Source organism: Squalius cephalus (genome assembly GCF_949319135.1).
Source record: "Squalius cephalus genome assembly, chromosome: 13".
NCBI lineage: Eukaryota > Metazoa > Chordata > Actinopteri > Cypriniformes > Leuciscidae > Squalius > Squalius cephalus.
Genome location: NC_137134.1, coordinates 23022337 through 23034973, shown reverse-complemented (window position 1 = coordinate 23034973; position 12637 = coordinate 23022337). Strand labels below are relative to the sequence as shown.

General features: G+C 35.5%; 1 protein-coding gene across 4 annotated transcripts in view; it reads right to left on the bottom strand.

Annotated features, from left to right (window-relative positions):
- Positions 1-12637, bottom strand: part of glsa (glutaminase a) — a 17922-nt gene extending 5285 nt beyond the window's left edge. For 2 of the 4 annotated variants that reach the window (XM_079889856.1, XM_079889858.1), the window contains exons 1-14: positions 12325-12637; positions 6028-6118; positions 5721-5839; positions 4898-5027; positions 4724-4803; positions 4412-4575; positions 3952-4010; positions 2120-2152; positions 1974-2032; positions 1514-1580; positions 1374-1424; positions 1010-1186; positions 774-905; positions 591-683 (exon numbers count right to left, since the gene is read on the bottom strand). In XM_079889856.1, the coding sequence (XP_079745982.1) occupies positions 591-683; positions 774-905; positions 1010-1186; positions 1374-1424; positions 1514-1580; positions 1974-2032; positions 2120-2152; positions 3952-4010; positions 4412-4575; positions 4724-4803; positions 4898-5027; positions 5721-5839; positions 6028-6118; positions 12325-12482 (1413 nt within the window). In that variant the 5' untranslated portion in view covers positions 12483-12637. Of the gene's footprint in view, positions 1-590; positions 684-773; positions 906-1009; positions 1187-1373; positions 1425-1513; positions 1581-1973; positions 2033-2119; positions 2153-3951; positions 4011-4411; positions 4576-4723; positions 4804-4897; positions 5028-5720; positions 5840-6027; positions 6125-12324 lie in introns of all 4 variants that reach the window. The other 2 variants (XM_079889855.1, XM_079889857.1) reach the window with 2 other exon arrangements.

The following is a 12637-nucleotide window of genomic DNA, read 5'->3' as shown; positions in this document are numbered from 1 at the left end:
TAGTATAGAAATGTGTAATTATCATATCATATTATATATTAGCAGGCATTTAGCTTCCTCAATTAAGTCACATGGATAGCAGTGGTGGTTAAAAGCGGAGAGTACGCTGGTCCTCCAGCAGAGGGCAGACATTGAAGAGGAAAATACGCAATTGCCAAGAGAAGTGAAATGCTTGATAATACAGGTTAGTTTGTCAGCACACATACATGTTTGTAATGTATGTATGTAATCATTACACACATACATGAGCACACACTCACACTATGTCAACGTTACAGGATCATCCGCATTAGTTGCATCTAGAGGTGGGATATACAGTGGATATATATATATATATATATATATATACACACACAGTATATATTTAAGTTAATCCAGATAATACTTAATTACATCAAATTAATTAACTCAATCTGATGATTGGTAGCACTAGTAGGAAAGCTTAATACAATCTAATCTCAATCTCATTGTTGGTATGAATTTAATCCAATATTTGTTTTGTACGACAATATTCAACAGATAATGCCAGGTTATTGCCCACCCCTAGTTGCATGTTGTATTGTGGTTGAAAGGTTGAATCTGTCACTCACCCGTTGTTCTCCGCCCTCTCTGCGTGGATCCAGTTTCTTGGCGAAGTGGCGTAAATTATCATAATTGTGAAAATTGAAGAGCTGGACCAGATCCTACAAAAGGAAAGAACGAAAGATTAAAATGCAGTGGAAGAGCAATCGATCAATTCTTCTCGGTTAGCTGAGATGATGTAGAATTAGTACCGTGCAAAACTGGATTCCTCGCACACTGTTGCCCAATTTGTCAAGAGGAGGAGACCAACACATAATGCCCATCACATTGGGCACCACCAGCAGGATGCCTCCGGCAACGCCTGATTTAGCCGGGAGACCAACCTACAGCACAACACACAACTTCAATCTGATTGTGAATGCGCTTGTTTTTCATTGAAACTACAACCGTTAGACATTCCCCAAGTGCGTGTATGTGCGAAACTCACATGGAAAGCGAACTGTCCGGAGAAGTCGTACATGCCGCAAGAGTGCATGAGACTCAGAGTGTCTCGTACGGCCTCGGGGTTCAGCACACGCTCGCCCGTGATTGGACAGAAGCCGCCATTCGCCAGGGTAGCTGCCATCACGCTGGCACTTTCGCAGGTTACCTCAATGGAGCACAGCTAAATAAATCAAACAAAAATTTGTTTAATCATAGGTTTTCTGATATTTAAATCTCAAAGGGGTCCTATTATGCTTTTTTTACACTTTCAACTTTCTTTAGTGTGGAGACTCCAAAGGGAGGTTTTCTCTATATCGGCAATTAGTTTCTGAAATGTGAGTGAAAATGGTTGTTTAACTTATACTAACCTGGAAGTAAAGGTCCAGGATGGAAATCATGTCTGTACCCTCTGGGAAACACTGCAAGTATCGAAAACAAAAATAAAAAAAATTATGTTTTTGAGGATTTTCAATGGTCTCTAAATACAGTAAAATGTTTAAACTCGTACCTTCTTCTCCTTCAAGTAGTAACCAATGGCAAAATTTCTGTCACCTGACAATCGCTCTGACTGAAACCTGCCAAGAAAAAGAAAGAATTGTGTTTTAAGTAGGAAAGTCCAAAGAAAAGTAATATAGTAGTAAGTTTATACTAAAATTATAACTTTCCTTACATTTGATATCAATGTTGTGTTAAAAAGTGTTTGTGTCACTACTGTATGTCAATAATTGATTGCAGTGTGATATTAACATTTGATTAGTTCTGAATTTTAAATTTCTGAATGTTAAATTGAATTTATACTGCTGTTTAGATATTTAAACATCTATTCTTCTATTGTTTGCAGTTTGATTCACTTGTTTATTTTATTACTGACTGTCTACTTGATTTAACTGAGAAAGTACTTTAAGTAGTATCAACATTTGTGTAGAGCATAGTGAAATTTCATTGTTATTAGTATCTGGAGCACTTACGTAGCATTGCTGAAACCAACATACTCATTTCCGGCCAACTTCTTCATAAAGTTCATCACCTACAACAAAATGCACCGAAGCTCTCATCATGATTAACAATAAAAATCTTTAAAAAAAAGAAAATAATTATATTGTATTATACTTACATAATCAAACTTCTCAGCATTGCCTCCACCTTGCTGAAAATGAAAAATAAACTGATGAATGTGTTGTATAATTAAAATATTTTGTATAGTTACAAACATTTGAAAGCATAGGCATTCAATTAAAGGAAACATTATTAAACTACCACATTATTTAGACATACACATTGTAGACACAGATATTCTATAAATTAGATTGACAATTGTAGTAAATTCATTTTTCTACAGCATTTTAAATGAAGGATGGACAAAATGAGGATTCTGGCTCACTAGATTTGAGTAACATCACTCAAAGAAATGAAGGAAAACTGATTATTATTATTGTTGTGGAATCACAAATGTAAGTTGTTAAAGGGGGGTTGGAAAAAAATCAGACAAAACTAAAAGATTAAAAGAACAATTTCATCACTAAATTGTTAAGTCATTTTTGTTGTCTGTAAGTTTTTTTTAGTAGAGTTCTAAACAAACTGTAGTGAGGCATTGTACGTCTCATGCAATGCATTGATTTGAGGCTCTAAAATAAGTAAACTAGTTTTTTTCCACATTGAAGAAATGTTTATTTACAAAGAAAAAGTACTGTATTTAACACTTGAATTTTGTAAGTTGGGAAGTAACTAAAAAAAAGAAAGAAAAAAAAAAAAGAAAGCTTGATTCCTTTTCCGACAGTAATTAAAACAGAATCACATATGATTTTCAGTCAAAGCAATGAATTTGTCAGACTTGTGCTAATGTAGCTTAGCATTAGCTTAGTTTGAAATTTGTTCAATGAGGAAAAACAAATAAATGAAAGGGAAATTACCAACGTCATTGACCTGTTGGAGGGTCAATATTTCCCACAGTTCCTAATGCTGTAAAATACGCAACAACAATAAAACCACAAAAAAGCCTTCACACAGACATCACACATTACCACCCCGACAGGCCTAAGATGTGCATCATGCAGAGTATTTACCTTAAACGCCACAAATCTTCCATCACAAATTTGTAAATTACAAAAAAAGTTATGTTGTTATAAATATCTGCTTAAACATTTTTGTTTGTAGCATTGTTTATCAATGTTTTAACATATATACATACAGTTGTAATCAAAATTATTCTTACATGCAGTCAAACGTGACACTTAACAAACCTAGCCAGTTCAGATATTTCATGTGTTCTAGCTCAAGCACACCTGGTGCAACTATTGAAGCCCTTGATTAGTTGAATCTGGTGTGCTTGAGACAACACCTGTTTTCCAGATTTGTGCTGTTGTGAGGCACTCTATTCAGGGGGTTGAATAATTTTGAGACTGCAGAAGTCAATAAAAGTGGCATTTTCAGTTGAATTTGGGGAAACCACCTGAAGCATTTGTTTTAAGCTATTTCAATTACTTTTGTTTGATTTGTTCATTGCAAACAGCTGAAAGTCTGTAATTTTGCCAATAAACCTGATTTGCAATGGGGGTTGAATAATTTTGATTACAACTAGTGTTTGAAACACTTTTTTTAATTCCTGACTATTATTCTCTTGCATCTGTTTGATCTTTTCCCCCTATCTTTCCCCATCCCACTTCCGTTTCCCTCTCTTCAATATAATCCTTTCAGCATGATTATTCATAACCTTAATCTGATGAGAGAGGGAAAGTAATCAGATTAAATCCATTCGTTCCTCTGATTCGTTCTCACGTCAAACATCCACAAACGCATCAAGCTAAATATTTGTCAAGACTATCAATAAAAAAAAAAGGGAATTCTGTTGAATTTAACACATTTTGCAGGAACTACAGCTAATGGCACTTTTGGGCCCCCATTTTTTATCAAAACAGAAGAAGGATGTGGAGAAAGAATGAGATTTACCTTGAGAAGGGAAGTGCAAACTATAGCACCAGCGTTTACCATGGGATTGTGAGGTTTATCTGGAAAAATAGATGAATGAATCAATAAAGCCTATTTTTACAACAATTCCCTATTATTCTTAGTTCTATAATTTCTATTTTTAGTTATAAGTATATAATTGTTTTATTTTTAATGATTTATAAATTTAATACATTACAACAAATAATAAAGTATGAACAAATACTTTAAATATTAATAATACTATTATTATTATGTTTACAGTAATGAGAATTTTTTGCTTTATGGTAATGAGAATTAAAGGGAACAATGTGCTTAACTGTCTTGAAAATAATGCGATAACACACACAAAAAAATTGTGTTTCATTTTTTTCTTTTGATTTTGGAATTAAATAGAACAAGGCCATTCATTTAGTTCTATTTATTTCTTCATGCAAAATAAGTTTATCATAGAAATCCTTACCATCTTCGTCAAGGAAGAGCTTGTTGAAACGAAGGCCGCTGGGTTCCTTCCCTATAAAGCGGTGCACGTATTCGGTGCCGTGATCGTGAACCGCAATCGCGTATTTTAACGGTTTCACACACGACTGCAGACAAAATGGAACTTTCGTGTCACCCGCAGTGTATCTGTAATATACAAAAAGTCCGGTTTGGAATCACGACAGGCCGTAAATGTTTGATCAATCAAATTGTTTATCTAAAATGTTTATCTACACTAGAAAATATGAACAAAAATACAACAATGTAGCTATTGTACAAAAGACAGAAAGCTCACCGTTGGCCATCTACAGTGCAGAGGGAAACGGCCCAGAGATTAGGACTGAATTTCGCTAGCTGAGGAATGTAATCTGCCACCTACACAAAAAAGTGGCAAAACTGAATATAAACATATTTGTAAAAAAAATAGCATCAGAAATTCACACTGTGTTCGATTATCTTCTAAGCGTACCTGGCCACCCGACATTGATTTAGCACTCTCATAAATTTGATCGATGTGAGAGGTGAACGACTGAAAGTCGGGAATGACGAACTTTTTTCGGAAAGCCTGTGTTAGCAACACAATGTTGCTTTGCACACACCTGTAGGAAGAGAAAAGTGAAGATCGTGATTTATCTTTATCATTAGTACGTTCATGCAAATCAGGGTTATTATCATTAACTAAAGCTAAACTATTAAAAACATTTCTATTAATTGAAATAAAGCTGAAAAAAAAAATATATTAGTTGATTTTTTAACTTAAACCTAACAAAAATGTGATGAAATGAAAGCACTAAAATTATTAATTGGAAATTAATAAAATAATACTAAAATGACTATAGTTTTAGTTGATACTAAATACTTTTTGTGGAAAGCTTAAAACAGAAGATACTTAGTAATTGTTCTGCAAACAGTTCTGGAAACACAGAAATATCTGAAACTACTTCATAATTTCTATTTCTAATTATAACATTCTAGCATTCCAATGCAATATAAAAGGCCCGATCTTGTAATATAAAGAGCTGTATGATGTTATGTTCAGATCTTAGGCATTTTTTCTTTTAGCTATACTGAATAATTCATATACTGCAGGACTGTCAAAGGACCTTTAAAAAATGTCCTTGGAAAATTGCTGACCTATGAACAGTGACAGTAGCAACAGGACTTCAACAGACCGAAGAAATACTCAGAATTCATGCGAGAACTGGTATAAACACTAAAACACTACAATATATTCTTATTTTCTCAACTAAAACTATTAGTTTTAACCAAATTTGAGGGTTTCGTATAATTACTTTTTGAAGAGATGTCGATCCAGAGCACCATCTGTAGTGGTCTTGAGGGTGACCTTTAACATCTCCATACACTCCCTAAGACGAGGGTCTCCAGTACGCAAACCCGTGGCCTTCAGTGCCTGAAAAACCACAACATTCACCCTAAATTTACTACAAATCTTGAGTTTCATTTAACCTGCAGTTTTATTGCAGAACATAATCGAAGGATTCGTCATTCTAGACACAACTATTTGGAAACCAAGCTATGTGCTGAAAGAAACATGGTAGCAATTGCTGTGCTCTGCTTGGCCAGCAGGTGTGTTTTTACCGTGGTAAATTTGTGAGCTGGAATTTTCTCCTGGCCCTCTGCAATGGTGTAAAACAGCAGATCTTCCAGGCTGGGCAAAATGCCTGCCTTCCTTCTCCTGTGACGTGAACAGACACACAAAGAATCCAGTAAGAAGACAGACAACAAAAATATGAATAGACAAAAATATATTCAACAAAAAGGGTTTATCAGCAGCAGGAGAGGTCGTACGGAGATTTCATGTTTTTAGTTTCAGAATTACTCTCAAAATGACAGGAAGTAGGTATTTTGAATAAAATAAAACCAATTTTAAATACACAAATCTTTGTAATTTGTAAAAAGTGCCAGGCCCAAAATAAACTTCCTAACAAGTCTCATTCTCAGAGTCTGCCACTAGGGGCACCATAGCGGGTTTTAGCATAAACAGTCTTCTTCTATGGTATTTTTTTAAACTGTCAAGGCAGATCAAAAGTTTTAGGAGAATCTTGCTACACAAGTTATTTAGATTTATGAAGGAATTTTTTTACCACTGACTGACATTTTGAGGTCTTCTGAAAAAGGTTAGTCCGTTAGAAAAGGTTGTTGTGTAACATAATATGGGTTTGCAGAGGTTTACTATGTTAAGCAGGAGCTTAGTAAAGCATTTGGGAATAGAACTTCCAAGGACCTCCTACAGCAGATTCAGAAGTTTCAACATTGGATTGTATTCTGGGAAAGTTACTGAATTCCATATAAGGCCTTGAAAAAGAAGCACTTTGGTTTATAAACCGACTACAAACCATCCCGAAATGAACTTAAGACACACTAACTTCAGTAAGTTGATGGAAAAAAATATTGTTGTTAATTCCAGTTGAAAAATTGTTTGTAGGTTGAAACAATAGTGACCAATAGCGACTCAAGGCCTTTGTGATGTCATTTCGGGATGATACATGTGGTTCTAGAACACTGAACGGGAATGGGAAAAGCAAGCATAACATTTTGCAGGAGTGAGAAACAATTGGAAGAGAAAAATAAATGACATCAAATAAAATTCACTTTAAAATGATACTTACACAAAAAAATGCAAAGTTCGCAGACCAACCAAAAGAGAGAGAAATAAAACAGAAATGAACGACACATTCAGACATATAAAACACTGACTTAATAAATAAATAAATATACACCCACAAAAATATATATAATGTATAAAAAAATAATGTATACATAAAATATACAAAACATTTTCCATAATGTTTACTCAAAGTATTAAAAAAATATTATCCAATGTTGAGGCTGTCAATAGATTTTTAAAAGTGACACAGAACACAAAACAGACAAATATATTGGTTGATTAATCGGCCTTGTCAATATTGGCCTTTAGTACAGCCTATAGTCAAAACAATATCAGATGCAATTACAGTGTGCCAAACACAACCCGTGCTCTGATGCGGGCCGTCTGACCTGGAACGCCATTAAACTAGGACACGTAACCTGACGAGAGCAGCCGCCCCTCCCGTCCCATACACTGATGCTGAGTTAAGCCTTCACTTCCTAGCAAGTTCTCAGTTCTGATCCTCGCTAATGCACAGGCACCGCGCCAAACGGACTCTCTGGCATCGCTATTTTTACACACAAACACACCGGAAATAATCCACTTGATGACACAGCTCAATAAAACATTGTTTGTTTGTTTTTATGATGGTTATTTAACATGTAACAGTTATATGAGAAGAAAATTTGGTAACAAAACAGGATTAGCATGATTAGCATCCAAATTGGATTACTTCTGAAATGTATAAAATCTTTTCCAGTAAATTTTAAACTTTTATACTTATATAAATCACTATTTTTCAAAACATAACTTTGACTTCTTGTAAAAGTTTTTAAAAGACTTTCTAGTAAACTACAGCACTTAAAAAATCAAGCTAAAGCTATCGTTTTCGTCACCGTCTTGAAGCAGTAGGGATTAATGATATATCGGCAACCATATCGGTATCGGCCGATATATGTTCATTTTTAATGTTAACGTTAATTGCCCCGATAAGAAACTTTGGCCGATATATTAAAGCAAATAAATAATGGATTATATAATGGCACTTCTGTTTGCCATGATAGTTTTGAATTGCCTGAAATATGATTGGAAACACTTAAAATACAGTTAAGTGCATATGTACAGCGCAAATCTGTCATATAGGCTACGTACAATTATTACATTATAATTGTGTGTTTGGGACATGACTTTTAATGGTGAGACTTTTGTTTTTGTGATCAGGCTCTCAAAAATTATATAAAAATTTGGAATTAGATTTATCGGCCAATATATCTGTTATCGGCTTTCAAATCTAAATAATTATTGGTATCAGCTAAAATTTTCATATCATTGCATTGTGGTGATACCATATTGAATGAATACCATTCTCATGTACCATGGTATTTACAGTGAATATTTCAATAAGAATGTGTGTTTGTGTGGAAGCAAAATGTAAAAAAAGAGATTGAAAAGACAAAGATAATGTGTGTGTGTGTGTGTGTGTGTGTGTGTGTGTGTGTGTGTGTGTGTGTGAGAGAGAGAGAGGGAAGGTTTTGCTGTCCTTGTGGAGATGACATTTCTGAAAATGACTCATGAAGAATCGCAAACCCTTCCAAAACATTTCTGTGAGGACGGCTGTGTGTGTGTGTGTGTGTGTGTGAACACCTGGAAGTGGGATGATTCTGTAACAATATCTTCATTATCTTCTTACACCTCAACGAGAATCAGTCAAACAACCAGCAAAACAGCTGACACTCCCACAGAATCGCATGCTTAGAGATTCACTGCAACATATTTTGGCCTGCAGTGAATAAACACTAGAAAATGAACCAGCTGCCACTAACTGAAAAGTACCATAGTATTACCATGATTTTCTAATGTAATATTCCACTACATAAAAAAGAACAGAAAAAGCTTTCAACATGACATGTCTGAAATTGCTATTTCCATTTACTGTTCGCAGGCTTCATATCATTTGCTTGAAGATGCTCGGGCATAACCTGGCATGATTTCAATGCAGAAATGGCATGCAGAGATGCCAGTGTGACACACACACACACACACACACACACACAGTCAGCTGGTGCCTTCATGTCAGATTAATCTCAGAGACTAGCGAGTCAGCTGTGAGGTGAATCATTTGATACTCCCGTTAGTGTTCGCACTGCAGGATTTGCGTTAAATCCAACAAAAACAACCAAAAATTAAAATTAGCAATTATTTTAGTATTAATAATCTTTGTTGACTATGAAAATTACATATGCACAATATATTGGTGACTAGCCTATATCTAACATAGGCATATTTTAAAATTATCGGTCGGAAACTGATGTTAAGGCCAATTCACATCAAGAATGTTAACTATAATAGTAATTATATAAGCGTCCACAACGACTGACTGAGAACATTCTGTTTATTATAAGCACGCTGCAGTTTTCATATTTCATATATGCTGCACGTCTGCCACTTTAAGCTCTTTAAAGTCAGGTGGATTCTGATTGGCTGTCAAGGTTTTTATCATTCATCCACTGGAAAAATCATTCTGAAAGTGATTGTGTTGATATCACCGTGTTGTTATCGGTACAGTTGTGGTGTGGACCTCCATATTCTCATAGAATTAGAATGATTATTAAAAATGTATAGTTACAGTAATCGTTTTAGTTTTCTTCCTTGATGTAGACGAGCCTTTAGAAGCCAATATTTGTTTTTACTTTTTATGTAAGCTAGGCTGCAAAAGTACTAGACAGCTACACATCTTTCATTTCTACTACAAAAAGTGCAGTCGCATTTCTTTGAAATTCTGCTGGCAAAAAAAGCGAAACTCCTAATCTCACATTCTCCTTTAGAAATTACTGGATTTTGTGATTTATGATTCAAAATCTAAAAAAACTGGTGCTTGCCTGCTTGAAACTCGCCAGTAAAATGCTATGCTATTCTGATTGTTTGCCAGGGTGTTGCTATTTGGTTGGCAGTGTTTTGGGGATTAAATGTAAAGATGGGGTAAAAAATTTATGCCCAGTTTAGCGTGAAAAATCAAAGTAATAACACTAATTAGCTGTAATGCGAATATATCAGTATAAACACCCTCTTTGTTTGGAGGAAAAATGAAGAGGCCACATGCCTTGTTGTTGTGGACTCCCTCAGGACAGAGCACATGTGCCTCAGAAACCTGACACCACGAATTACAGTGTAGAGAAGAGCGAGGCCCTGATAACATGCCGAAGAGCATTAGGCCTATATGATGCTTATGAACGCAATGAAAGCAAAAGAGTGATATTGAGGAACATTAAAAGGGTAATCGTCGGTGCACCAATGAACTATTGGTGAGTTCAATTGAACCAATCAGCAGGGCTAAAAAAAGAAAGGGGGGGAGGGGCTGCTTTATAATTCAGCATTTGTCTGAAGGTTATTTGTTTGTGAGGTTACCATTGACAACCATCTTATGCCATCCTCTATACGCTGATTTCACGCAGCCGCCATTTTGAAATCGAAAGTGAGGCTCCGGTGGGAAGAACCCCGGAAGTAAAGATAAACAACAATGCCTTGGACTACCAACCTAAAGCTGCTGCTGCGATTTACACTATTGGATGTTAATATCCAATATAGGATATGTATATAGTTCATTCCTGCTTCGTTTTTTACATTCTGAATTATATATAAAAAAAATATTTTATTTATAAATGAATTTCACTGTATATAGTCTAAAGTATGAAAGAAATGTATGTACAGTTTTAGAATTGACACAACGTCATTAAACAACAATACGCCATCGCATTCACGACTCTCTTGTGATTAAAGGCGACACTTCCGGTTTTCTTCCCACCGGAGCCTCGCTTTCGATTTCAAAATAACTTAGCAAAATGCTAACAACAAACTCTAATCAAATCAATTGCGAGTCATATCTCCTGTCTGGTATTTACTTATTTGAGTATTATGCTGTTAGCTTAGCAACATGCTAACAACAAACTCTCCTCAAATCAATTACGAGTCATGTCTCCTGTGTGCTATTTACTTCTTTCAGTATTATACTGTTAGCTTAGCAAAATGCTAACAACTCTGAAAACTATTTTTTAATAGCAAAGTGTATTTCCTGTGTGCTCCTTGACAAATTGTTGCTGTCCATGTAGAGCTTTCAAAATTAATCACTAACTGTCTTAAGTTAGTATGCAGCAACGTATGTAGGTAACAGACAGGGCTAGCTCACAACATTTTGGAACATACATTGCATACTGGCAAAAACTTCAATAATGACAACTTTTACTCAGACAGAAACTTACAATGAGACCTGACCAACTCCTTGACAGACAGATGGAGAGAAAGGTCAATCTGTCTCTCCAAGTACAAACACTCATAACAAAAGAATGAAAGCAGCGCATACTTAGATTTAAGCATAAGCTACTCGGACACATCCAGTGCATACTGAAATGTCTAGATTTAGAGGAAATGTTTTTTGAGAAAACCCCGGATTCGACACTTCCGAGCTTTGAATGTCAGCGTTAAGGGAAGAGGAAGTGACTGATCTGGCCGTACAGGAACTAACATTTAAATATTTATAAAATACAAAATAAGTCTGAAAAATTCCTGGAAGTAAACAGAGATTTTACTCAAAAAAATTAGAATTTTTCAAAGCTGTCAGTGGGTTTTTAGAGTTGGACAAGGATCCTCATGACAACAAAATATCAGTGATTAATCAGTCTAACATTAATTTGACTTACATTAAAATAATAAAGACAATCAGATTGCACATATAATAGAATTAAAAAACCTAGAATAAATAGTCAGTACAGGTTTATCAATTAGGCCTACTTATTTTTAACATTTAGGGCCCAAAATCTTAAATCACAATGAAAGAATCTAGAACCTTCTATACAACCGAATCATCCTGATTTGTCCCAAAAAATCATCGTTTTGGGGGGAAAAATGCTTAAAATGTATCAAAACCCTCCCTTAAAGCCCAATCTTTATGATTATTCACAGAGCCCCCCCCCCCCCCATCATCATTTATACAAACTCTTTCTCTCTGTGCACGCTGACCTACACATCTTGTCCACCTAAAAAATCTAGAAGGTCTAAAACTCTAAATATATTAGAAAAATCTTTCACATCCATCATCGTGATCAAGGTCTGGGATTCATTTGTCGGGATGCTGGACCCCAATAAGAATGAATGGATGGATGGACGGACAGGTTAAATCCATTCATTTTAAAAGTGAAACCAAAGCTATTCTATAATGACCCTGTTCTATTAACCCCCCGCATGGGTGATTGAGGTTTTGAGCTGGTTTGTTTTTCAGCACTAACGTTACTCACTTCTCGTTGCTCGCATCTGTCTGCGTGCACAGGGACCGTCTATATGAAGATGCGCATCCTCCGGCGGTCGCTGTATGATCCGAATTATTTTTCCAAATGAGCCTTAGATTGGGTTTGCAAAACTCCTTTAACGCCCACGAGAACCTAAACGGTAACATTTCAAACTCGACAGGGCAAACAGAGTAATTTCCGACAATTGTACTAGTAATATTACGGTATTGTTTATGAGAATATTCGTTATTTTAGATAGTCGTGCCGGTTTCTTCCCTCGTCTCCGCTGCTCGGTGTGTTTGGTTTTCACGCGAGTGACGAC